The sequence below is a fragment of the Protopterus annectens genome, chromosome 3.part0 (assembly GCF_019279795.1).
Source record: "Protopterus annectens isolate FY-2018-M chromosome 3.part0, PAN1.0, whole genome shotgun sequence".
NCBI classification, from domain to species: Eukaryota; Metazoa; Chordata; order Ceratodontiformes; family Protopteridae; genus Protopterus; species Protopterus annectens.
In genome coordinates, this window is record NC_056731.1 from 1,922,993,542 (window position 1) to 1,923,021,258 (window position 27,717).

The window sequence follows — 27,717 nt, forward strand, 5'->3', positions numbered from 1 at the left end:
GCCTCATATGTATAATAAACAGAAGGGATGTATGACAGTATGTCACAAAAATATTAATAAGAAGTCAGCTTACGGCTTTTACCTTGAAGGCTGATCCCATCCTGGTATAAACAGCAACGTTGCCCCAGAATTTAAAACCGGTAGCCTCCTCCATAATCTGGATGATTTGACGTGTGACTGACAGAAGAATGATGACTTTCCTCACAGCACTCTGGAATCGCTGCTAAGAGAGGAAGGAAGGGAAATTATTCCCTACTGCACCACCTTACTTATATGTCATATCTCTAACCCTAATACTACACATTATGTTACTAAAAACCGTTTACCCTAACAGTACCATTAATCAAGACAAAAGAACACAGAACATGCACAACACCAAAAAGACACAACATTAGCTTTATCCCTTAGCTAATCCTTATTCTAACCTAACCTGTGAACACAAACACATGCTACCCACTGTAATGGAATCTTGTACATTTTCAATAACCAGATTTTCAGTCAAATATTAATTTTCCTGCACATTTCTACATATCTATAACTAAACTATAAAAAACTTGAATTCAACCAAATATGAATCATACAAAAGTGCAGTCATACATTTGTACTGTTGTTAATTTTTACACCCAAAATCTTATCAACCAAACGAGTTGTCAACCAAATAAATGACAACTATATATATATATATATATATATATATGATAGAATCTATCTTGACTATAAAGCCTTGAAGTCAAAAAATCCTGAAAACTAATGACTGAAAATGCAAAATCAAATGCAAAATCCTGAAAGTCAAAATCCTGAAAACACAAAATGGACATACTGACGTCATTGTGGCTTTGCTATTGTTAGCCCTGTGGTGTTAGTCATGCTTGTGTCCAGGTGGTAGTGTGCGGTTGGTTTTATGTTAGGTTTAAGTGAGTTAGTTAGTTAGGGGGTCAGGTGAGTGTGCGAATAGTGACGGACCTTAGGGTTAGGGTTAGGGTCAGGGTCAGTTGGTAGATATTAGTGTCTTTATAGTGACATATTAGCATTATTTGTGTTTTCAGGATTTTGACTTTCAGGATTTTGCATTTTCGAGATTTTGCATTTTCAGTCATTAGTTTTCAGGATTTTGACTTTCAGGCTTATAGTATTTCAGGATTCTAATAGGGAACCATATATATATATATATATATATATATATATATATATATATATATATATGTATACATGTATATATACATATATATATATATATATATATATATATATATATATATAGATACATATATAATATATACATATAGACACACACACACATGCATGTGTGTGTGTGTGTGTGTGGGGGGGGTGTATTTATGATTATATCACCAATTTTTGATTATGGTTTTGATCATCACTTACAATATTGACCAAAACTCATCCAATCATAATTCATCTAAATTGATCGTTTCATTAAGGGCCTGCTCTTCAGTCTGGATGGAGGCCTTGATGATATTTTAATTTTTATTTATTTACACTTTGCTGATCAGGTTAGTACTACTAATCCAATGGCCTGTTTTCAGTGGAGAAATGAAGTGGTATTCACACTGAATGGGGGAATTTGGTTAGGGCACTAGGGAATTTCTCTTACTCTTTGAAATAAATGCTGTGGGATCTTTTACAGTCACCTGAGCCACCATTAACTCAGGCAGATTGGGCCTTGGTTTAACATTTCATCTGAATAATGATTTCTGACAGCCATGGAGTCCCCTTTTCTTGATGCCTTTGACTGATGAATTTGGCTCCCATGGTGATGGCTGGTCATGAGGGAGTAAAACACTTCCATTAGCAATGTTCTGATTTCTTCACCTTTAATAACATCAGATGGCTAATTACACAACTTTATCTTATAGAGCTCTATCATTTGTCACTGGTATTGTAATTGGCAGTGTCTGACTACAATTGCCAACCTTTGTTTGGCATTGGACTTATCTCATTAGATCTCATTAGCTGAGCCTTGGATTTTTTGCCAATATGGATTTCTTTTTTTTTTTTTCCTAAGGGATGGCAGGTTGCAATTGGCCATTTACAGACACATTCAGATTTCTATAAGTTTATTACTTTTACTACAGTATTGTAATTAGCCATTTTACCTTCATCTTTATTCTGATAACTTATTTCACCTGATATTTAATGTTACTTTTTACTTATTTATTTGTTTTTACCTATTTCTGCTAAATTCGAAGTTGAAGGATTAGTATCAGTCACTTTTGGACTCTGGCTGAGACTCGTTACTATGCAACCGGCCATTCTCACTCAGAGAAAGTGATACCATATGTGCCAGCTTCAAACCAGACAAGTCTTCCATACACCATTTTTTTTATCTTGGCTAATAGTTAAATAAGTGGATTCTGGTTGTGGTAGTATGGACAAATGTTTCTTGTAAACATTTACATCAATTCCAAGTATTAAATAACTAAATATTTCCTAGGGAATTCTTTAGAACAGATTACTGCACCTTGCCCTGAACATTTAACTCCAGAAGAATTAGTCTTCCCTTTTCTTTTGCAGAGTAAAAAAAATATTTACTGATTTTACTAAATAAAATTTCTGCTTCTGTTCCCTCTGCTGTAATAAGCCAACAGTAAAGTTTTTAATGTGAAGTACCACTACAGTAAATGAAGCAGGTAACTTATCTATTTATTTACTGGTAGTCTTTGACCAGGGTAGTGGTCTGATGCTAACAGATCCATTTCCACCACATCTCAGAGGTACTGAGGGAGTACAGAGTATGTGCTATCATATACATTCTTACACAGGGTGTCATACATCAGTACATAGGCTAATGCTTTCAAAATACTAGTTTACCTGCATAAATTCATGCAGTCATGGCTACAAACTGCTCAAAGGTTATACAATAAACAAAACTATGGCGATGAAACACATGACGTTTGCACAGATGCACGTTGAGTTTAGCTCTAAAATCCAGCACTCTGTATGGAAGGGAGATTGTCCCACAGTTGCGATACAAGGTATGGAAAAGTGCATTCAGATTTGTAAAGTAAGCATGGAAATCTCTGTAGGTGAGTAACATGGAAATCGTTGTAGGTGAGTAAGCATGGAAATCTGTGTAGCTGAGCAGTATCATGAGGTATCATTGCTATGGGACTGGAAGTTCTAGGACAAGTAGAGGAGAATAAAACCACTGTAAAGTTGTGGTGCTGTTGGATTATAAATGGCTTTATATGATATGAAGAGGAAAGTTAGGTTTTTATCTCTCTAGACCTAGAAGCCAATTTCCACGATAGAGAAAGATGCGGTTGTTTTCTGTGGGCGATCATAGGAGGATAAATATGTAGATGCAGATTGATACAGTTTGAAGGATGAGAGTGTTGTCATGGAGCAGTATGCCAGGAATAGAATTCCATATTCCAGTTGAGGTTATAATACCTCTTTGTAAATGGTTACTCTTTCTCCAGAGTATAAAAGCTTGAAAAATTTCATCAATCATATAAGGTTCTATTTAATTTTGTGCTGAAGATGTTTATGTGCCTAGACATGGACAGAGATGGATCAAATGTCAGGCTAAGATGCTTAAAGGAAGTTATATATTCACCATCATTACTGTTATAAGTGATTGAGGGTGGAGAGGATGGAATTGTTTGGAGTCATTGGAGTTTGGCAAATATCATGCACTTGGGTATCCTTATGTTAGGGATAAACTATTTGGCTTAGCCCCACATAGAGAGTTTACAAAGATCAGTTTGAAAGTATTAAAGAATGGAATCAAGACAGGGTGAGGATTTGTACTGTTGTAGGCATTAAGTATTAGATTGGTGAAGTGGAAATCGGATGGAAAGTTACTAATGAGGATTGATAAGAGCAGGAGACCTAGTGCTGAGGCCTTGCTCTAAAATCCATATTCATAGATGTGGATATTGAATGTTCAATTATGGCTGTAGATCATAGTGTGTGTGTTGTACCTTTAATGCCACTGCAGTTCATGGGCATGTGCCTATAAGTACTGAGCAATTGCAAGCAGAGTGCCATTTTGTGTAAGCAGCCGGAGTGAAAGCATGTATGTGTGTAGCAGCCAGTCAGTTAGTTTGTTTATGTTCCAGTCATCCATCCTGATGTATTTGTGTGTGTAATAAACACCTTAAACAAACACCCAAGCCTCATCATCTTGTTTGAATACACAAGACGAGCGACATGGTGTCAGAATGGGATCTGACGTCAGAACTTCTTAAAACCATGAGGCGCACAGTTATAAATGGAGGAATAGACAGGAGTAGCTCAAATGACTTGCAAATGACTCACAAATAGGTCAGAAAATATTTCATTAAATGATTTTTCACTTGACGAATATAAGGCAAAGCATTCAAAACATTCAAAACAAATTACTGAATAAACAAAATGGTCAAAATTGTGACATATTGATAAAAGTACTCAAAATAATTATGAAAATGTTTAAAACAATATCTGAATCATATAAAATGTTCAAAAAAGAGAAAAATCACTGTATTTTTTCACAACTAAAGCTATTCGAAGTGTATACAGTGTGCAAAGTGTTGGCAGTGTGTGAGGTATTACAGTACAGTCTTTTCAAAGAGTACAGTTACTTCAAAGACACTGTTGTGCATTTGAATACAATCAGAGGTACCTGGTTTGTGTTGAAACTTATTTGGCATGGCAGAGGGATTTTGCAGCCCTGGTCTGCTTGTGTTTGATAATGATATTGCTAAAAATTGGAGAGTGTTTGAGCAAGAATATGATATTTTCATACCGGCTGTTTTTTCTGATAAAGATGCACATACAAAAGCATTTATCCTGCTCAATTTAGCTGGTTCAGAAGCCATTGAGAGAGAATGTTCATTTGTATATGTACCTGCTGTGTATGCAGAGTAGGGGAATGTCTGCCATATTGTGGTACAGGCTGAAACGCAGAAAGACCCTGAGTGCTTAAAACATAAATTTAGAGAAATGTGCAACCCTCAAATGAATATTACAATGGAAAGGCACATATTTTACACAAGAGATCAAAAGCCTGGTGAAACTTTTACAGCATATATAACTGACTTGAGAAATGGTAAAAACATGCAGATTTGATGATCTGAGAAATGAGTTGATAAAAGACAGACTTGTGTGTGGTGTTAATGATGCACTGAGAAAGAATTTACTTTGAGACAGTAATTTAACTTTAAGCAAAGAAATAGAGATTTGTCAAATATATGAGCTTACAGAAAAGCGCACAAATATGCTTACGAATGAGAAAAGCATGCTTGCGGCATCTTCCAGTACAAATGTTGATAGTATGCAACACGAGGTTAAGAGATATAAGCCAAAGGGTGTGGTTCCCACAATGAAACCCAGGGCAGCTAAAGTAAAACCTATGGCACACGCAGCAAAACTAAGGGGTGATTTAGCAAAACCCATGGTAAACCTCATAGTCAACTGTCATAATTGTGGATGCAGTCGTGAACCTAAATGAGAGAAGTGCCTAGCTTTTGATCAGCAATGCCACAGATGTAAAAAGTGGAATAATTTCAGAAAGTTTTATAAATCTATACAGGCACATTCTTTTATTAAGAGAGAGCATTCAAAGAAGCAAGTTGATCAAATAGAAAGCTGCAACCCTACTTTTTATGTTGATGGTGTCTCTGTGCTTGATGAAACGGTTAATGCAGTAGATTTCTTGGCAAAGAGTGAAGTATTTTGTACTGTACTGATCAATGGGAGACCTGTAGAGCTCAAAGTTGATACTGGTTCAAAGTGCAATGTTATGTCAATAGAAATGTTTGCTAAAGTAAATGCTGGTGAAAAACGTGATTTAGCAAAGTGTGTGAAGCTTGTTGCTTATGGTGGTGAAGAGATTCAAACCAAAGGCTCAGTAGTGCTTTCATGCTATTCTGCTAGGAAAAGCCATGACTTGCAGTGCTACATAATCAAAAGACATGTGTAGTCATTGTTGGACCTCAAAGATAGTTTAAAAATGGGACTGATTTCATTTAATAAAGAAGTCCACCATGTAACCATGAATAACAATGAAGTTTTCACACAGAATAATTTTTCTCAATATGCTGATATTTTCAAAGATGAGCTTGGCAAACTCCCAGATGTGTACTCCATGAAATTAGACCACGAGGTAAGCCCAGTTGTCAGACCAGCATGGAAGTTCCAGTAGCAATGCAGAGTAAAGTAAAGCAGAGCTAAACAGAATGGTGCATTTAGGAGTAATTTGTCCAGTAGAAAAAACAACTGAATGGGTATCCTCCATGGTAGTAGCTCATAAGAAAAGCTCAGATGACATTTGAATATGTACTAATCAAAGAGCTTTGAACAAAGCACTTAAACAACCTCATCATCCAATGTGTACAGTTGAAGAAGTTGCTGCTGTCATGCCAAATGTCACTGTTTTTTTCTGTCTTAGATGCAAAAAGTTCATTTTGCCAAATTTTGCTTGATTGAAAATCTTCCTTGCTAACCACTTTCAGTACAACATTTGGAAGGTACAGATTTTTGAGAATGCCATTTGGAATAAATTCTGCCAGTGAAGTCTTTCAACGTGCAATGGAACAAATTTGTTCTGGTTATCCATGTACTATTATAGTAGATGATATTCTTGTAGGAGGCAATGGTGAAGTCGAATATGGTAGAAACCTCGGGAAAGTTCTGGATTGTGCTCGAGAAGTGAATCTTAAACTGAATCCTCAGGAATGTAAATTCAGGCTGAAAGAAGTTACTTATGTAGGTCATTTGTTTACCAGTTCAGGCTTATGACCAGATCCATCCAAGCAAGCTGCAATTCTTGAGATGCCAGCTCCAGACAATGCCACATCTTTACGTTTTCTTAGCATGGTCAACTATTTAGGAAAGTTCATTCCTGATTTAAGTGAGCTTTCAGCACTGCTACAAGAGCTGACATGCAAAATTGTAACTTGGTCCTGGTTGGAACAACACCAAAGAGCATTTGGTGTCCTGAAACCAAAAATTGCCAGTCCACCCACTTTGAGATACCGTGATGTTCACAAACCTGTAACTCTTTCCTGTGGTGCTTCAAAATATGGTCTTGGTGCAATCATTCTTCAAGAGGGGATACCAGTAGCCTTTGCATCCAGAACTCTAACTCAAACTGAGATGCGGTATGTGCAAATTGAAAAAGATTTTGACAATAGTGTTTGCATGTTTGACATTCAATGATGTTCTGATAACATTCTTGCTGTCCTAACCCCTTACCCTTTTACTAGGGATTTCGACAGTGCAGGGTGTAGCAATGGGGGCAGTGTGTGCCCCCATATTCAACAATATTGTCTTGGCATTTTGGGAGAAGGAAATTGTGTTTAAAAGTGTATTTACTGATTATTGGACATTTTATGGCCGTTTCTTGGACGACATCATTGTTTTCTGGAAAGGAAGTGAGGGGGAATTGCATAATTTCTTGGAATTTATAGAGCAGAGCACCGAATTGACAATGAAGGGAAACGCTTCAATAAATATTTAGATTTAACAACCAGTTCTACAATATTAAAAGGATTTTAACACACAATTGGCACATATTCAGTGCGAACCCAGAACACCTTGACTTGATAGGAACATTCCTCAAAGTTGTCTATAAAAAAAAGACACCAGCATCAAAAATATGATGGAAACCTATAGGAAGATGAATTCAAAGATGGGGGGCAAGGTAAAATGTAGATTTTGCATGCAATGCAAATATATCCTGGAAGGCAAGGAGGTGTATATATATATATATATACGCAATTATGGTGGATACATATGAAACAAGTTAACTTGCAGCAGTAAGGGAGTTATATATCTAGCTAAGTGCTCTCTGTCTCCATGTTTTTACATAGGAAAAAACATCAATGCACTGAGAACTAGACTCTACCAACATTATTATGACATTGATAGGAATGAAAAATAAATGCCCTCGCTGCACATATTGGCTTGCATCCAGGACACAGTTTCAGGTTCACTGTCATTGAGTAAGTCACGCTGGGTGAGGGGGGGACCCCTGAATGAATATCTAGAACTGAAGGAGCTCAGATGGCAAATGGGAACTAATGCCTCTGAAGCACGAGGACTTAACAGTGCAATTTCTATTAGGTCTATTTTAAAACTTAAAGCAGAATTTTATATGTAAGCGTTTTATACAGGATGATGTCATGTAGTAAGTTTAAGTAGTTATTTGTATTTATGTATGAATTCACTTTTTGTACATAGGACGTGATGTCATTTTATGTGATTAAGACAATGTATAAAAGGTAGGGTTTTTGTTACAATGGTATTCTGATAAAGTTTCTAGTTTGAGACGAAACCGCTCAATCAATAAATTGGTTGTGGATCTTACTGGCTTCTATCTTGCTTTTTATATCAGTTTGTGGTTGGTGTGTGCTTTTCATGATGTTAAAATTGCAAAAGTACAATTTCAATATGGTTTACACAAAAGGCAGACTTTTTTATCTTGCTGTTACTCTATCCAGATCGCCCAAACAAACCACTGAACAGCATGACAATGAGAAAGCTGATTTTCAAGTCATGGAAGTGAGAAATTTTTCTTCCACATGCCTTGATGAGCTTAGAAATCACACAGCTTCAAATCTAATTCTCCAGAAGCAGTCATGGATGGCCAGCAAAACAATCTTGTTTACCAGTAGTCATGCACCAGTGTTTTCCTTATAGAGATGAGATTTTGATGGAGGTATCATCTTGAAAGGTCCAAAAGTGGTAATTCCAAAATTCTTACAACAGTATATTAAAATCTTGTATCCAGATCACCCAGGAACTGAGTCTACCAAAAGAAGAGTGAGAGGACTGGTGTTTTGGCCTTCTATGTCAAAAGATATTGAGAAGGAAATTTCAGTTTGTTCAATCTGTAATAGTACTAAACCGCATCAACAAAAAGAACCCCTTCAGCTAAACCAGATTACTGAACTACTTTGTCGACAGTAGCCACAGATATTTTCAAATGGAATGGTCAACATTACTTGGTATTAGTAGACTCATTCAAATTCTTTTGAGATTGACCTACTTCATAACCTAACTTCCAGTACTGTCATTACAAAATTGAAGAGACATTTTTCTCTCCATGGTTGTCCGCACAAAGTCATTTCTGACAACGGTGCACAGTTTACAAGTCAAAATTCAAAAGATTTGCTGAGACATGGGAGTTTGTTTGTGTTACTAGTAGTTCTGAATATCCACAGCCTAATGACTTGGCTGAGTATGCAGTTCAAAGTGTGAAACAATTGTTGGAGAAATCCAAAAGAGACAATACCCATATTTCTTTTCAGTTTGCTTAATCTCAGAAACATTCCTCAAGACAATTTACTTGGTTCACCTGCTCAGAGATTGATGTTGAGACAAACCAGAACTACACTACCAATCAGTAAGAATGTGTTGATTCAAAGTGCTAAAAACAACAAAGCAGTAAAAGATTAACTTATGAAAAAGAATTTGTCACAGAAATTCCATTATGACAAAACCAGCAAACCTTTCAATCCATTAAAAGACAGAGAGGAAGTGAGGGTGAAGACAGCAAAAGGTTTTGATCAAGTAGGACTTATGAAACAGCTATTTGAGGAACCAAGATTGTAGATCATTAAGTCACAAGGAATGGAATTTAGGTGGAATTGGAAACATTTATTGCCATTGTCCGAGCCAGTGTTACAATATCTTGCCTGTAATGGAGACTTTAATTCTCAGAATATGCTATCGAATGTTCCTGTTCCAGAGAACAATTCATCTTCCATTCCTGTTCCTGAAAGTATCCCTGAAGTTCCTAATGAAGAGCATTCCCCAGATACTGTCCCTGTTGCTAAACCCAGTTCTGATATTATATAATGAGGTCAGGTCATATCTCAACACTTAATCCTAGATACACGGCAACCTGGACATGATTGCTGTTGTTTATATGTTTATATAATTTGCATGCATATCTGATTGTCATTTTTCATTTGCATGACAAATAATCAAAGAGGGAGGATGTTGATCATACTGTGTGTGTGTGTTGTACCGTTAAATCCACTGTAGTTTGTGGGCAGGAGCATATAAGTACTGAGCATGTGCAAGCAGAGTGCAAGTTTTTGTAAGCAGCGGAAGTGAAAGCATGTATGTGTGTAGCAGTTAGTCAGTTAGTCCATTTAAGTTTTATGTTCCAGTCATCCATTCTGATGTGTTTGTGGGTAATAAACATCTTAAATGAACATCCAAGCCTCATCATCTTATCTGAATACATGAGATGAGTGACAATGGCCTTAAAGAAGTCCTTGACATGGCAGCTAAGGTATAAGGAGACAGTATCTGGACTTGTACCATAGATATCCACCCATTAGTAAGTGTACTGGAAGTGGACCCACTGACTTCAGTGGTGTATTTCTATATTTAAGAACAGACAAAGAGCAGATGCTTCAGAATATTTGTGTTTCTTTGATGAGATTTTTTTCACTGTTTGGACCATTCATTCCACTTACCAATTGTTTTGAAGATTTCTAAGACTCATTATAAGATGCTTGAACTCTCACTTCTAAAAATTGTGTGAATCCTGGCTTACAAGTTGCGTAACATTGTTTGGTATAATTTCTTATATATATATATATATATATATATATATATATATATATATATATATATATATATATAGATAGATAGATATATGTATGTATTGATTTCAATACAGTAATACCACTTTGACTTGTTGTGTCAAGTAACTGCATAGCCTCTGGAAATTTTGAGTAGTAATTTTCACAAAGTACAAAATGTGTATCTTTGTACTGAACTAACTTAAGCGTGACTTATCTGAACAGGTATTTGATAGCTTACATATCTAATAACTTTTACCAATGGAAGGTGGTTTGCTTCTTTTATAAGATACCTGCTCTTTGTATATATTGCAGTTATCTGATCTACCTACACATCTAAATAAAATTTATATTAGAACAAGGTTTCTATATTTTAATTAGTCTTAAAGGACTGAGGTAGACTAGAAATATTTTTCAGAAAAATGTCTGACTTAAAACAAATGTTTTCTTTCTCTGTAAGTAAAATGCATTCAAAACTGTATATTTGTAAACTAGAGTCTTTTTTTAAACAAGAAACATCTTTGCTAAATTATCACTTATGACATAGGCAATCTTACAGTTTTATACATTAAAATAAACCATACTGACAGAATTCAGTTGCAAACATTACACATTACAAACCATGCTGACAGAACTGTAGCTGCAAACATTATAATTATCTTATAATATATCCATTCATTGTCAGTCAGACATTACATAGCTCATTGATCCCACAATTCCCATTTTTCCTATGTAATTTGCTCCTACTCTTTTCTAAAGATCCCAATTCCAGTTGTTTCATCTCTGTTACTATCTTTGCAACTTCTAGTAAAGTTGGTTTAGACTTTGATTTCCGGTAGCCGTCATAATTGGACTCAGCAAGGCTTTACTCTGTCTAGGCAATTCTGACTCAGTATCATAGCTCAAAAAATAATTTCCTTAGTTACACCAATTTGCTCTCCCTGTATCTCTAACAGAGTAGTCTGCAAAGAATTTTTAAAGTCTACCAACTCATTACACTCCCAGAAAATATGTTCTCCATCACACCTCCAGCATTTGCTGTCTACCTGAGGAGAAATTCTTAGTCTACTTGGGGTATAAAAATACCTATATAAACTCTTCTAAGCAAAGATCCTAAATCTTCTAGACTTTGTTGCATATTTGGAAGGCATGCATATATCCCTCCACTGTTTCTTTGTGAACTGCTTATCCCATCTCTCTTCCCAATCCTTTCTAATCTCCTCTGATTGATTTTTATAGTTATCATGCAATATTTTAAATGCTCTACTAATTATTCCTTTTTTAACAGCAACTTCTGTTCTAGATTCTACTAAAAGCTCCACCAGTGCTGGTATTTCATTTAGAACCCCCTATTTCTTTCTCTTTGCCTATACTCTATCAGTCCTTGATAGGGAAGGCAATCTCTAACCTGCAATCCAAATAAGTTCTTGGCATCTTCCCATTCTATTACCTTTCCCTCTCTAGTTATGTGTTCCCAATATTTTGTTCCCTTTGCCAGTTTTCTCCAATAAATTCCAGGCCCTTCTTGCCTATTGTCTGTATCCCTAATTGCAGTCATCCCTATCGTCAGAATCTCTTTTCTCCATTACTGTGTTGGCTTAGTTCTTAGAATACTTTCTACTTTATGAACATAATATTCTGTATGATTATTGTTATTATACTCCTTAAAGGTCTGCATCCAAAATCGCAGTCTCTCCTTGTCTCTTGAGCCCCCCTTCTTCATCATCATCTCTTTCCACTTTGAATTATACTTTTCTGCTTGTGCTATGTATAGGAGCCTTAACTGTGTTGCTCTGAAGTACCTCTTCAAATCAAGTAATCCCAATCTGCCTTGTTCTATTGGAGAATAAGTTTATATAACTTGACTCTTGCTGTCTTCCCCTCCCAGATAAAATCCTTCAGCTCTTTATTAATTGCTATCCACAACTTCTCTGGTTAATAAAAATATGCCTGACCTGTGTATAAGACTAAAGGGACTAAAAACATTGTAACTGCTTGTATCTTACTATCCAGATCCATATAAGAAAGCTTCATTTTTCTCAGTTTTTGTATTATCTTTTGTTTAGTCTCTTCCCACATATCCTTAGCAGTCACACCGGAATCATTTTTTAATCCATACTTCTAAATACTTCATTTTATCATGTCTCCATAAATATGGATATTGCTGAACCAATTCATATGTGGGTACATCATTTACCACTATTGCCTTTGTTTTAGCTTCATTAATTTTGTATCCTGAAAAGATCTGAAACTGTCTCAATATGTTCCACAACACTGTAATGTCCCATTCTGGTTTTGACAGGTATAAAATAATATCATTGTCAAATAGTGCCAGCTTTTTTTACTACCATACCAATTTTTGAATTTCTGATTCCCTTATTTTCTTTGCCACTAGTTTTAAATATAATGCAAATAACAAAGGGGAGTGAGGACACCCTAGCCTGGTTCCTCTACTCAAGCAAAAATTATCAGAGAAGGCCGTACCCACTTTAATTTTCACCTCTGATCCCTCATATGTTCTCCTAATCAACTTTATAATTTTATCAGGGAATGCAAATGCTTCCATTATTCTGCTCATAAAGTCCCATCTTATTCTGTCATATGCTTTCTCTGCATGAAGACCCACATTCTGCTTCCCTCTGGATTATCGGTGTTCTTGTAAATTAGGGTATTTGAGTAATAACAAGCTTCTGATTGCTTATTTGTTTAAAGTACATAAGGTACTTACACAAAGTACTATGTCTACCAAAGTTATTTGTGGTGTTTACTATCTAAACAGAGAAGAACACAGCCCAACTACCAGAAGAAGGCAAACTGTTACATTCAATTTAAACTGTTTTTGTACTTAACAGAGAAAGTGTGGAACACAGTGTCAGCTTGCACATGTAAATGCATGGCTTTGTTAATTTAAAATAAATGTGTGTCCATTTTAAATCCATATATGACGTTGTACTGGGTATGGTATAATTTCTTCCCTTTAATTTTTCTTAAAGCATGAAATGCATATTTCAAATTCTACACTATATTTTTGATATGGCCAAATTATTGGCTAGTATACTGCATTTCTTGCTTTTTATATGCACTTTATAATTCCCAGATGCGATTCCCGTATCACATTAAACATTTGTATTTTTAGTTGACTAGAAACTAATTTGTTGTCTCGGTTAAGTGGGAACTAGTATTTTGTCAGATTTTAACATTAAACTTTGGAGATAATTTATTGGACCTTCTTTCAACAACCGCATTTCTAAGGAAGTGTTAGTACATTTCTGAAAATAATTTATTTGTTCTGCCTCTAGTAACTGCATTATTACCTAAACCATTTTTTGTTTTTCTTCTAACAATTTTCATGCTGTTCTGGTAAATATGCTATGCTCAAAATATATACTGTGTGTATTTCCTTGCCTGATCTGTGTTTTACTTCCTTATGATTCCTTTGCAAATTAAATATTACTCTTTTCAATCTCAGTGTTTTTTTGAACAATGACTTTTTGAACAGGCTTTTCAATGGGTTTTGTTCTGTATGTATCTCAACTTTATTATCATTCACATATTATTGGAATTTGTCACACCCATCCCTATTGTTAACAATTCATCTTCTGCCTGGATATATCTCATTGTAGGTGTCTGTCAATTATCTTAACCCACAGTTCCTGTACCACACTGTCTGTCATCTACTTGAAACACAACTGACTTCTTCTCATCATAGTATGTTAATGCCAATACTTCAGCAACTAGTTTTTTGAGCATTTCAAAACTCTTCCAGTTCAAACTTATATTCCCAGGCTTCACCTTGCTCTAACAGCTTTCTTGGAGACATAATTATCTCAGACATATTAGGTAAACGGTATGATTTTTTTAGACGTGTTAATTTCTGATTGTTGTTTGGCCTTGGCATTTGCACAATTGTTCTAACACTTTCTGTATCAGGCTTCAGTCCTTCTGACATTAGAATAAGACCAATGTAGTCCAGATTTGTAATTCACCTTACATTTGCAATTATTCAACTTGAATAATGCAGCTTTAATCAATTTAGCTACTGTATCGGTCTTTTGTCATGCTCTTCTTGTGTAATACTAACAAATAATTAATTATGTTTATAACTACTACCATTCCGCAGCCAAATGCACAGCAGCTCTTTGGAATATCTATAGTGCTGATAAAATATCAAATAGTATTCTGAAGAACCAATGTCTTCTTAATGACATATTAAACATGCATATTTGGGAGTTGTATCTATCTATTTATATATATATATATATATAAATATATCTATATCCATTTATATATTTATTTGTCAGAATATATGCTTGTATCTAGTCTTGAAAAGATACTAACATTTGGCATTTAAAAAATGTTTCATCTGTAAGTTATTGATAATGTTCTCTTTTAATCATTTTATTAATATATTCTCGATCAAAGTAAATGTGAATCTCACATTGCATTACAGCAAGTATCAATTTTTTCAGCTATTATGTTAGGGATGACTGCTTCTTAATGGTGCATGCACGCACACACATACACACACACACACACACACACACACACACACACACACACACACACACACACGCACACACACACACACACAGAAACTTTCAATTCACTTCAGTTTCTGCTACGTTCTAATCCTGACATTTGCTGGTACTTTCTTGAAGTATATACTAATGGGACAACATCTGGATGTAATTGTGTGTGGTATTCTCCTAGCAAACTTCCTGAATCTGTAAATAAAATCATCATAGCCATGAGCTGTGACTCTGTACAATATTTGAGATATCTCACAGCTGTGCTGCTGTTCCAGAATGTGTAAAGTAACACCTTTCTCACTTTGCCTTTGCATAATTAATTATTTTTTCTATTCTTACTAGCTTTCCACAAGCCAAATATCTCAGAATACTTATGGAATTAGCTTACTTTGGTGCTACAGCTTAAAGAAAATCATATACTTCTTAGTTTTATATTCATGTTTCAGTAGGTTTTGCCAAGTGTATTTATTTAGCACCCTGGATATATTAACAACTTGCACACAGCTGTCTTTTCTGTGTCTTTTATTCCTCATGAAAGAAAACTATCTTCATATGTAATACTACACTCTACACCTCTAATTTATATTCAACATTTTGTTAATTGATTCTCAGCATTCCTTGCCAACATTCTGTCTTGTACAATTGTCCCACTTTTTTTGAAGCATTACATTTTCAGACGTTAGTGTATCATTGCTTTGCACTTGAATAGTACCAACTAATAGCTCATTGTCATGTTACTGTTCAGCATGATGCTGATTCTTTTGAACAACTTGTTTTCCCATTTTCACATCTTCACAAGATTCTTTCTACCACAACTTCTACAAAATCAATAAAATGTCAGACACATCCTTTTGTCACACTTATAGTAATACCTAGCTATGCCATACCAAATGGATATTTTGTGACTTTCTTCCTCATCATAATATTGTTAAAATGCATTGTCACTCTTTCACATCTTAATGGTTTGACCTACATTTTATCTTGCATATTTCTGTTTCCTTAGTTAATTCTTTTAGCTGCATATTTATAATTTTACTTCTCTGTATCCATTCACAGATTTTTATTCAGTCAGTTCTGCTTTTCTTACTAGCCTATCCTTAGTTTCATCACTTAATTTACCACAAACTATTCTTTATTTTATTTAGAATTATGCAGCTCACCAAATTCACATAAGCATCTATAGTCACTATATTAACCCATGCCCTTGTAAAGAATAAAAAATGTCAAATAAATGGAAAAATCTTTCTCGGCTCACAGTAACTCCTGAAGGTATCTCTAATTGTTGCTATTTTGTCTCTGACTGTTCATAAAATGATTTTCCCCAAAAGATATACAGAAGCATTGTGCACTGTATTTTTCTGCCTACCTCAGGCTTCCAAGTAAGGACTTTTTCTTTTGGGTGTGCTAATATACTTGCTGTAATGGCTAGTACTAATAGGTGAGTCAAATTGTTAGATCCAAAGTTTCCAGTATCCCCTAAATTGCTTTGCATCAAGAGAATTCTTGGTAGCTGTAGATGAACATTGTTATAACTGCAAATTATATTTTTGCACTTCTAAGTACACAGATGCTCTAAAGCAAATATGTTACCCAGCAGGATGTGGATATTCATCAGGATACCTACAGATGACATAAACACTGTGGATGTGCTTTTAGCCTCCATGAACTCTTATTACTCTGACTAATTCTAGGAAGATTTCTCTAAATAGCATGCAGTGTGTGTGTGTGTGTGTGTGTGTGTGTGTGTGTGTGTGTGTGTGTGTGTGTGTGTGTGTGTGTGTGTGTGTGTGTGTGTGTGTGTGTGTGTGTGTGTGCGTGTGAAGCTTTGCATGTCCTCTCTGTGTCTGCATAGGTTTTCTCCATGTAATACTGTTTCTTTCTACATATCAAAACATGCTAGTTGACTGGCTGCACTAAATTGTCTACATACATAATTTATTCTTGGTCTTTTTACCTAAGTCATGGCTGAAAAGAGTCCAAGAAAACCTAGTTCACATATTTCATTAACAAATAACAAAGCATAAATCAATTAAGCAAAACATTAACATATTTATAAATTCACCACAGGTTGTATATCAAGAAAAGAGGTTATCAGCCTCCTTTCAGAAGTTCCTTGGCTGATTAAATAGAATAATATATTTATTCTTGAAGTAGATTATCTTGCTTCTCCCAATAAGCTGTCCTCATTCATTCTTCAGTTAAACAAATGCTTCTCCCAGCAGAAGTGACCTGCTGCCTTCAGAATCTCAAAGTGGAGTTATACAGTCTCATATTGATTTTGAAATCTTTGGATAAACATTTGAGCTGGCTTCCATTGACTACCTAAGGAAACGTTCTTCCAGCAGGAAGAGTTGCTTCTCAGACAGCATGTAGACAGTAACAGTAAAACCTTATTTTTTTCAGAAATGTTTCCAATGGATGCTGTCTAGCTCTATATGAATGGGATGCTGCTTGTTCACTGAGAAATTTCCAAAGAATATCTCTATAGCTGGAGGTTTATTTCTTACAAAACAGTGAGCAATAACATAACGATTGAGGAAGTAGGTCCCTAAAATGGTGTCTGCCTGTTTGTAAGGACACAGACAAAGAGGAATGATTATTAATGAGCGGATTATGTTGGTGGATTGTCATTTAATGTGGACCAGGTTCATGCCATTTTGACCTTTCAAGACTGTCAATGCTTTACTTTATAACTAATTAAATTTCAGATCTCACAGATGTCTAAATGTGCAGTTGGATTCCCAGAGAAAAAGGTCTTCTGGAAACAGCCTGCCATAAGGGAATAAATAATAATAATGGAAAAAGCAGCAGTGAAAAGTTTTACGTACACAGCAGAGATCTTTGGTCAACAGACAGTCAGGGATGAACTCATCTATGTTATGACAGTGATTTGGTAAAGATATCTGGACAGTGTACTTGGTTAAAAGCAGACACCAGCACAACTCACTGTCTCTTTGGAAGCAGTGATAATTAGAAAGGTTCAAAGGAAGGAAAGGAGATTTATGTTTGAAGGGTGTTTCAGAAAGAGCAATAATAGATGAACTATGCTGAATCACCCTTACCTCAAACTTCTCGAATTTATACACTTTACTGAGGAGGCTTGTAAAGTTCATGTATACAGTACAATACCTATGAGGTTAATAGGCCTGTGAAAATAAATTAACTTTCTTTTATCCATGTAAACGATGTCACAGAACACCCAGATACTAGAACTGCTGTTGATATCAGTTACTAAATGAAAAATTATTTTGGGGTAAGATGGGAAGGAAAAGAAGTGAGGAGCAGTAAACCAGAACAAGTGACCAATATTGTATGTATTACAATGAAATAGCAAACCTCATTCAATATAACAGACGTTCCTCTAAGAAGGCATATTAATGGTTAGGAAAAAAGATAAGGGCCACTTCTTACCCTGTGGTTTTATGAGTGCCCTGTTAACAGAAGGTCATTACAGTCTCTGAGAAGTAGCAAGGTCACTAAGTATAGAGTCGGAAGCCCATAGCAGATAAATAAGTTGGACAACATTATGGAGACTAGGGAAACTGTGACAGAGCAAAGAGAAAATCAATGAAGAAGATACCTGTGCACACATGCAGGTGAAGAAGAAAGAAGTTGAGAAATGGTTGAAGAAAAATGTGTTAGTAACAAGGTAAAGGGATGACACAAAAAAACTGAATATTATGCACAATTTTGGAATAGTTGGATGAATGTGACTGTAACTTTATGATAAAGTGGTATTGAAAAGTGGTTGGCTGGTAAAGTTAAGCATATGCTAGGACAGGGTAGTACAATGAGAAAAAAGGAGGTGCAGAAAATATCAGAAAAGGTAAGAAATAAGCCAGCTGCTGACACAGACACAGGACATTTGTATGTGGCACTGACAATTCATGTTCACACATGAACATAAGCTTATAGTAGGGCCCAGCAGGGGGGTGGAGAAGTAGTGGCTGACAGCCTGGAGAAGAGCTAAAGAGATATCAATAATTATGCAACCTCTGGTGGAGACCAGACACTTCAGAGTTCACCCTGACAGAGCTGGGGGGTAGCAATAACATCATGACATGATTACACTGTCTGCTCCCCTTGCTAGGGATTCTTATCCACCCACTGCATTCATGAATGCTCCTAGCTCCACAAATAGAACTTTCCATCAGATCGCTCACTCCCCAGTGCAAATAAAAGGCATGCCCCATGAAATCCTCTTCCCAAAATGTTGAGGACCCTCCCAAAATGGGATATATCCTGGGTGTGTGCTTAGGGGCAACTGGGGAATCCAGGGTTGAGTGTAAGAGGAAGCCAGGGAGCACAGCCAGAAGCTGCACAAGGGTAGGGAAGGAGAAGTTAAAAAAAAAAGAAAAATAAAGACAGAGTTCTAAGACTGGATGTCACTGGGACTGGGAAAGAAAATATAGATTTAATAGAAAAAAATGCTTCAAAATGATGCTTGACACAAATTAAGTAGGAGATGAAGGAAAGGAAAATAATGACGGATTAGCGGTAAGTAGTTGGTGGGAGATAAAAGAGAGGAAAAGAAGAAGGGAAACTAAAGGAAAGGGAAATGACTATGAGACAATGTGCTTGTCACCAGGAAAGGGAGGTAGAGGTGATGATAGAGAAATTGTTTTGTTAAGGGAGTACATTGGCATTAATTAGAAAATACTGAAAGCATATTACCAAACATGCATTTGGTGTAAGAAAAAAGGGAACAGAATATGCAATGAACAAGAGTTGATATTGTAATGGCAGCTAGCACTTTTGGTAGCCCTCTTTTAAATTGAGGGTGTGGTATTTTTCTTATTTCTTAAGGACAAATTAGCAGACATTTTAATATTACACAGCAGAATGTATATCATTATGCATAGATGGTTTACTGTGAAAACCTGGAAACTGCATCGGTTGATCGGCATGTAGTCGAAAGGCAGTTTTCAAGTCGTCAGAATGTCAAACCAAAATATATCGACTACACTACAGCGAATGAGTAGTGTAGTTTGAGTATTTGGTTTGACATTGTCCAAGGAGATCACGGTTCAGTGAAGAACAGGGAATTAGCCCATTTCCTCACTGTAGTGTGATCTCAGAGTTGGTATATTTAATGTGCAGGGGGTGTGGGGGGTGCAGCTCTCCACAAGGGGGGTTGTAAGAGTGTAACGGTACATTAATGTGCATAGCATGGGTGACTGACGTCATCTCCTGCTATGTCGAATACATCGAACTACGGGTCTGAATGTATTCAGTTTCGACCTCTCCGGACTTTCACTGTGATGTATTCTTGATTTTAGGTTGACCAATTTACTGGTCGACCAATGTAGTTTCCAGGAGATACAGCACCACATGGGGGGTGCAGGGGACTTATGACCTACAAAACATTGGCTTTTTTAACTTTGTGTCTGCTGCTTCATATGTGTTGCTGCAGTATGGAATTTGCAATATCTGTTGTCTTTCAGTAAACATTACTCTTTGTGTGGGACCGTGATAATCAGTCCTACAACAAGGTGTCCTAAATTTTCTATAAAAGTGATCAAAGCTACTGACCATAAGGTAAAAATACCAAACAGAATCTCAAAACCGGAGCCATCTACATTTTTTGAGATATATCAGAAAAAATAAAAGAATGTGTTCAAAAATTAAACAAAAAATAGTCTAATAACAAACCTGTGCTTGGATACAGTATATTCTGTGACTGAAACCCTTCAGATGTATAAAGCCCTGAACTAATGTTCTTCTTATCTCAGTCTTTCTATCAATTGCTGAAAATTTCCCAGCTACAATGCCTGTTAGCAGTGCCAGTTCACACCTTTCATTGCCATAAGTTGAGACCTGACCAAAATGTAGAACTATGAGGAACATACTCATTGGGGAACCCATAGATATCCTTGGGTCACCCCTGATGTTTTACCCTCATTGTAGTCTTAAGGCTTATCATAACATAATGTTGACCTGTAAATTTATGTATTCAAAATTCATTGTTGGATGGATATCACTAAGAAAAACTGATTTCCAGACACATAAGAAAGAATAAGTTCTTGACAACAGGTCAACACATAAATCTTTGAGTCATAATACTTACAAGACAGTCTGAGCACCCCAAAGTTAAGATTAAACAAGTATGAGGATGGAATACATCCTTAGTTCAAACATGACTATAACTATAAAGAATAAAAATGTTATAATTTATTAATGCTGTGGAGTTTTTAACTTGTTTTAAAAAAACAGATGGTAATGATTTTGTTTTCATGATAATAGGCAGGAGATGTTTTCTGTCTGAAATATAATCTCAGCATCTAAAAAGTCATAGTTTAAAAAATTGTTCTGAGAACAGATTAGTAGACTGTACATTAACTAGCATGTGCAAGTGATCACTGTACCTTTGCTTCTGATCAAGTTAGGCATAGTTACATTCCTTGCAACCTTCTGGAAAGAATTTATACTAAAACTGTGGGTATATAATTAAGAAGTGATAGAAGCTCCCTGCTCCCTCACCTAAAGCAGTCTTTACCCTGATTTAAGGAAAATTGCTCTTACACTTACTATAACTTATATATTTATATATATATATATATATATATATATATATATATATATATATATATTTATATACTTTCCTTCCTTCATGAATTAAAAAGTAGATAACGTATACAAAGTTAAGCCTGAAGATATGTTATTAGTAAAGTATGCCTTTAGGACCTCTTGCTAGTTAATTATCATCTCTTATATTGTCCTTTTGAGGACCTGGGTGTTTATTAACTTATTTGTTTTTCATGTCTTTTTTATTTTTTCAAAAAATGTATATCTTTTACTTTTTTAACACATAGATGGTATGGTGGCCCTTTCAGTAATGACCTAAGCCTTACAACAACACCAAAGATACACATGTACAAATATATATGTTTTTTGTGTGTGTGTGTGTGTGTGTGTGTGTGTGTGTGTGTGTGTGTGTGTGTGTGTGTATGTATGTATGTATATGTGTATATATATATATATATATATATATATATATATATATATATATATATATATATATATATATATATATATATATATATATGTCTGTGTGTTTGTGAGTTTAAGAATGATCAAAATGCAGAAACACCAAAATACAGCTGATCGACACTTGCATTTTAAAAAAGAGCAATTATCGAAAAAGCAAAAACAGAGATAACAACAAAATAAATACACAACAAAACGTTTCCTTTTACAATCTCTGAACAAAACCCCTACCACTACATTCTGACTGCATTTGTTTGAATAGTGAGAATGTTATAAAAAGGGTTTTTCTAACCCTGTCCCTACCTTCATTTTATCTTAGAAGACCCTTTTCATTACACTATCACTACACAAGACACTCAAACACGCTACATACAAAACCAAACATGCACAGCAAAAAACATTATCCTCTATACCAGCCTTTACTCTAACCATACACAAACATGCACATACGCAAACTCTCACACACACACATGCATTCCAGCCCAGTGTCGAAACTGTTGGTATATTTAAAACGTTTAGAGTTAACACCCCAAGCACACAGTGACCTTCTGCTTACACACACATACCATAAACAATAACACACACACACACACACACACACACACACACACACACACACACACACACACACACACACACACACACACACACACACACACTAGTCTCCACCATCTTCCTAGACTTATCAAAAGTTTTGGCTACTCTCGCCCACCAGAAACCATTACATAAACTCTTATCAATATTTCACTGCAATGATTCATTAGCTACCTCTCAGACAGAGCACAAGCAGTGAAACAGAAAAATGGTTTCTCCAACTTCTTGCTAGTAAGTATTGGTGTCCTGCAATGATCTATACTAGGCCGCAAACTTTTCAACATATTTATCATGACCTCTAAACTGCTACAAAAAATGCTACCTTGTTCAATCCACTGATGACTTGACACTAATCTGCTCTCCCAAATTTCTTTATAAACTCCAGGACCTTACAAAATAATCCTTATCAATTCAAGCATGGCTAAATAGTTCACAAAGACTTCTTCACTCCATAACACATCTCTACCTAAACAACACTATTGACTATCATCTCTTCCAATAACACCATGATGTAACAAGTGAGCCATGCAAAATCACTGGGTGTCTTCACAGATCATCATAATCATCAACACCTTATTCCCATTTTCTACATGGGGCCAGGGTGTCGTGTCACTTGTCACCATCTCTCCCTATTCAGTGCCACTCCCCTGCCTTCTTCGACACTCATACCTGACTATCATAGGTGTTCTCTTACACAATCCATCCATCTCTTTGCTGGATGCCCTTTTCTGGTTGCCTTTTCCTGTTTGTCCCAAATCTTCTTCACCAGATTGCCTTCTGCTTTCCAGCACATGTTCCCAAACCGCTGTAATTTGCTCTCTTTGACCTTTTCTGAAATTGAAGCTACTTTGGATTCTGCTCTCATGTCCTCATTTCTTCATCTGTCCCATCCAATAACCCATCTCAAGCATTTCATTTCCATCACCTCTAGCTTCTTCAATGGCTCTGCCTTTACTGCCTAGGTTTCTGTACCATACAATAGTACCGGTCGCACCACTGTTTTGTGCACCTTACATTTCATTTCATTTCTTTGGCATTCTTCTATCATACACTACCCCTGACACTCTGGCCAGTTGGATGCAGCCCCTCTGATTCTATCTTTGACCTCCTAATTCAGACTTCACTTTTCAACCACCCCTCACAGATACTTCAAGCTGTTAACCTGTTCCACTATTTCCCTTCTATCTCAATTTTCAACTTCTTCTGATATCCCCCACTTGCTGCCATTAAATCTGTCCTAACTGTACTCAGTTTCATCCCATGTGCCTTCATTTTTGCACTCCATTCCCCTGCCCTTTGCTGACGTTCTTTCCCAGAGTCAGCCTGTAATGCCATATGGTCTGCATACAGCAACTTTGTTGATTTGTCCCCCCAACCTGTTTCCTAATGTAGTCCATCACCAGTATGAGCAGCAGTGGGCTCCGAGCTGAACACTTATGCACACCCACTGCCACTAAGAATCCCTCTGTAAGACCAAAGACTGTTCGTGCTTGAGTAATTGGGTCCTTGTGCATAGCTTGCACTAATTCTACCAATGTTTTTGAGACTTTGAACCACCACAGGATTTGGGTCCTTGTCATATGCTTTTTCAACTCTAGGAATGCCCAGTTGGACTCCTTCCTCATTTCTAGCTTCTTCTCAAGTATCTGACACACTGCAAATATCATGTCAGTAGTGCTGCATCCAGATCTGAATCTGAACTGCTCATTTTCCATGCTACTTTCTACTACTCTGTGTATTTGTTTATCAATCACCTTCCCCAGAACTTTCATGCAGTGTTAAAGAAGTTTGATACCTCTATACTGCCCATGGTTGTGAACCCTTTGTTCTTGAACACTGGCACTAGTATGCTTATTCTCCAGTTATCTGGGATATAACATTATCTCTATACTGCTATGAGTACCCTCAGAGCCATTTCTTCCCTATCTCACCCAATACAGTGATCATATCTGCTGTGACCTCATCTGATTTCATCCCTGATTTCATTTTCCTTAGTGCTGTTCTTACTTCTAAGATGGGCTCCTCTTCTTCTCTCACCATAGGCTGTGTCTGGGGAAGTACAGCTTCTGTGGGGTTTTCTTCATTCAGAAGCTGCTGGAAGTACACGTTCCATCTGCCTTTGATGTCCTGTGGACTGGTAAGCAGGTTGTTGCTAGCATCCCTTATGAAGGGTATCTGACTATCTTATTTATCTTACTATCTTTGCCTTGCAACCTGATAGAGTTTCATTGTGCCATTCACTGAGTCACTTTCCAGAAGTTGGTAGAGTGCTTCTGATGCCTTGTTCTTTGTTATTACAACTCTCTTCTTGGCTTCTTTGTTAGCCAACCAGTTTTCCTTCCTATCCTAGCCTGGTCTGTCTTTTCTATCTCCCAATTTTTCCTGCACTCCTTTCTTTTGATGACTTCCTGGACTTCTGCAGTCCACCATCAGCTTTCCTTTTGTACCTTTTTTCCATTCCTGGCTTGACAGCATATCTGCTATGTAGCCGTTACACCTGTTTTGAGGCACTGCCATTTTTCTTCAACTCCACCTATTTCCTCATCTTTTTGAGGTGCTAGAGCCCTAAGTAATTCCTTCCAGATCTTCAACCAAGTCTCTGTTGACCTTAAAGCCTTCTCTAAACACTGCTTGCAATGGCTGTGGGTTGACTGTTTCTTTCGGGATGACTTTGCAATTGCTGATTCTACCCCAGTGTCCTTTTCTTACCAAAAGGAAGTCTACCTAGAGTTGCATGCTGGCCATTCTTGTATGTGATCTTGTGACTGCCTCTCTTTCCAAACTGTGTGCTGCCTCCCATCAAGCCATTTACCAGGCAGAAGTCTATTGGCCTCTCCTTCTTTATTCCTTTTGCCCCACCCATGTGGACCCTGGCAGTCCTCACATCCTGTTCTGTCTGTCCCAATATGTGCATTCGGGTCACCCATTATCAACACCAACACTAGAGTCTGTGCTGTTGCCAACAGCTCTGTTCTTGGGTGAGTTTGAAATGGAAACACTCAGCATGTTTTTGAAGGTGGGAGAAACCTCAAAGAGACACAAGGAGAACATGCAAACTCCAAACAGACATTGGTCGGAGGTCAGAATCAAACCTTGTACCTTGTGGTATGGGAGGTGAAGACTATAACCATTATACCAACTGGTATCTTCATAGATGATCAGCTGAAATTTGGCTAACATGTATCACATATAATTAAATAAATTCATCAAAAACTAGGTACATTATATAGAGTAAAACCTACCTCACTGACATAGCCAGAAGATCTATAGTCTACTCTCTTACTGACACCTCTCCTGTACCCTGCCCCATCTTTACTAACCTCCAGGTCTCATAGCTATCTACACATGAGCAATATTTTAATAAAACAGGCAAATTTACAGCAAGCTATAACAATAGAACACATCACTGCCTAGCTCACAGAGAATTAGACTGCTTACAACTACCCCATCACCTATCTGCTTCTCAGCTAACTACAATACACAGACTTCTGAATAAACCAGAGAATTGCCCAACCCTTAATAACGTAATACAATACTACTCTTCTAATAGAATTTTACACTTGATAAAAATCGCTAGAACCAAAGCATCTAAAATTGCAGGCAACTCTCTACATTCAAATACTGTAGCTAAACTATGGAACCATATCCTACTCCAAATGAAATCCATTCAGAATGCAAACTCATTTAAAATACAGCCGAAACTTCACCTATCAAATCACCAAGATAAATGTAACTGCAATCTTTAGTGTACCATATCATCAAGCTATTTCTCTTCATTCAGAATTCTATGCCCCACAACCGGACTTCACCAATACCTGAATAGTTTAACTAGTATCTCCCAACCATATGCATAGTTTGTGACACTATACATCCCACACCTCTATACTTCTAATATAAACTTTATGATAGCCATCTATATATAATTGTCTCTGAACCTGCTTTACACTCCACTTTTTAACTACAATATTAATGTTTTTTGCCCTATCTAGTCCCTTCACTCACCTCCATTTCTTTGACTTCCTCTGCACTAATCTCATGATATATTATCTATATAATAAAATCACTTATACACCTCTTCATATTCTAAATGTTCAACATCTACTAATGCATAATTATCTTTTATACTGTACTAGTTGCCTATATTTTCATATGAATGTAATCTAATTAGCAAATGTGTGTGTAATTGTTCATGCAAATTATTCAATGTTTGTTCAGGTATATCACTGACTGTTTAAAAATGTTTGCAATATGTTGAAGCTTTTCTCCCTTTGCCTCCACTGAAAAGGGTTTTTTGACTAACCCCAGATGAACAAACCTGGTAAACAAACACAAAATAAAAAAAAAAAAAAAAAAGACATTAGAGATTCATATATATATATATATATATATATATATATGGGATCCGTACGGATCACCGAACGGCAACATAACTGAAACAGATTCGGCCGGGCATACCTGCGCGAAAGTGTTTTTCACTGAAAGGCACTTTCCTGTCAGTATGCCTGTTGCAGAGATTGCACTACACTGGGGAATAAGGAAAAATTCCCTTTTCCCCTCTGTAGTGCGACCTCAGAGTGAGAATATTTAAGCAGGGGGGTGGGGACACAAAAACGTAAAAAGTAATGTTTTATTTATTTATTTTTTTAAACACACTTTAACGAAAGCACTTTTTCGGTGAAAGCGAGTTCGGTGATTGTGGATTCTGACTATTGAACTTTTGTTCAATAGTCCTAAATACATATATATATATATATATATATATATATATATATATATATATATATATATGGGTTCCCAAAATCGCCGAATGTTCAAGAACATCAAAGTTCTGATCATCGAGACCAGAACATCGATGTTCAGAACATTGAAGGTTTAAAGTGGAAGTGCCAGGTAAGTGAGATTGTGGAATGTTGGCCGTGTGTGTGCCATCCTGAGTGTGGTATTGTAGTATGGAAATCTCCGCTTAGTGCTACCTCATAGTTGGAATATTAAAATGAGGTTTGCCCCCTGCATAACATAGTGTTTTTTTTTTTTTTTATGGTTCATTTATGTTCTGAACATCAATG

The 27,717-nt window shown here is 36.3% G+C and overlaps 1 protein-coding gene across 1 annotated transcript in view; it reads right to left on the minus strand.

Annotated features, from left to right (window-relative positions):
* LOC122797184 (cyclic nucleotide-binding domain-containing protein 2-like) overlaps positions 1 to 27,717 on the minus strand; it is a 605,654-nt gene that overhangs the window by 540,457 nt on the left and 37,480 nt on the right. The window contains exon 2 of the mRNA XM_044066007.1: positions 83 to 223. Within this exon, the coding sequence (XP_043921942.1) occupies positions 83 to 223 (141 nt within the window). The remainder of the gene's footprint in view (positions 1 to 82; positions 224 to 27,717) is intronic.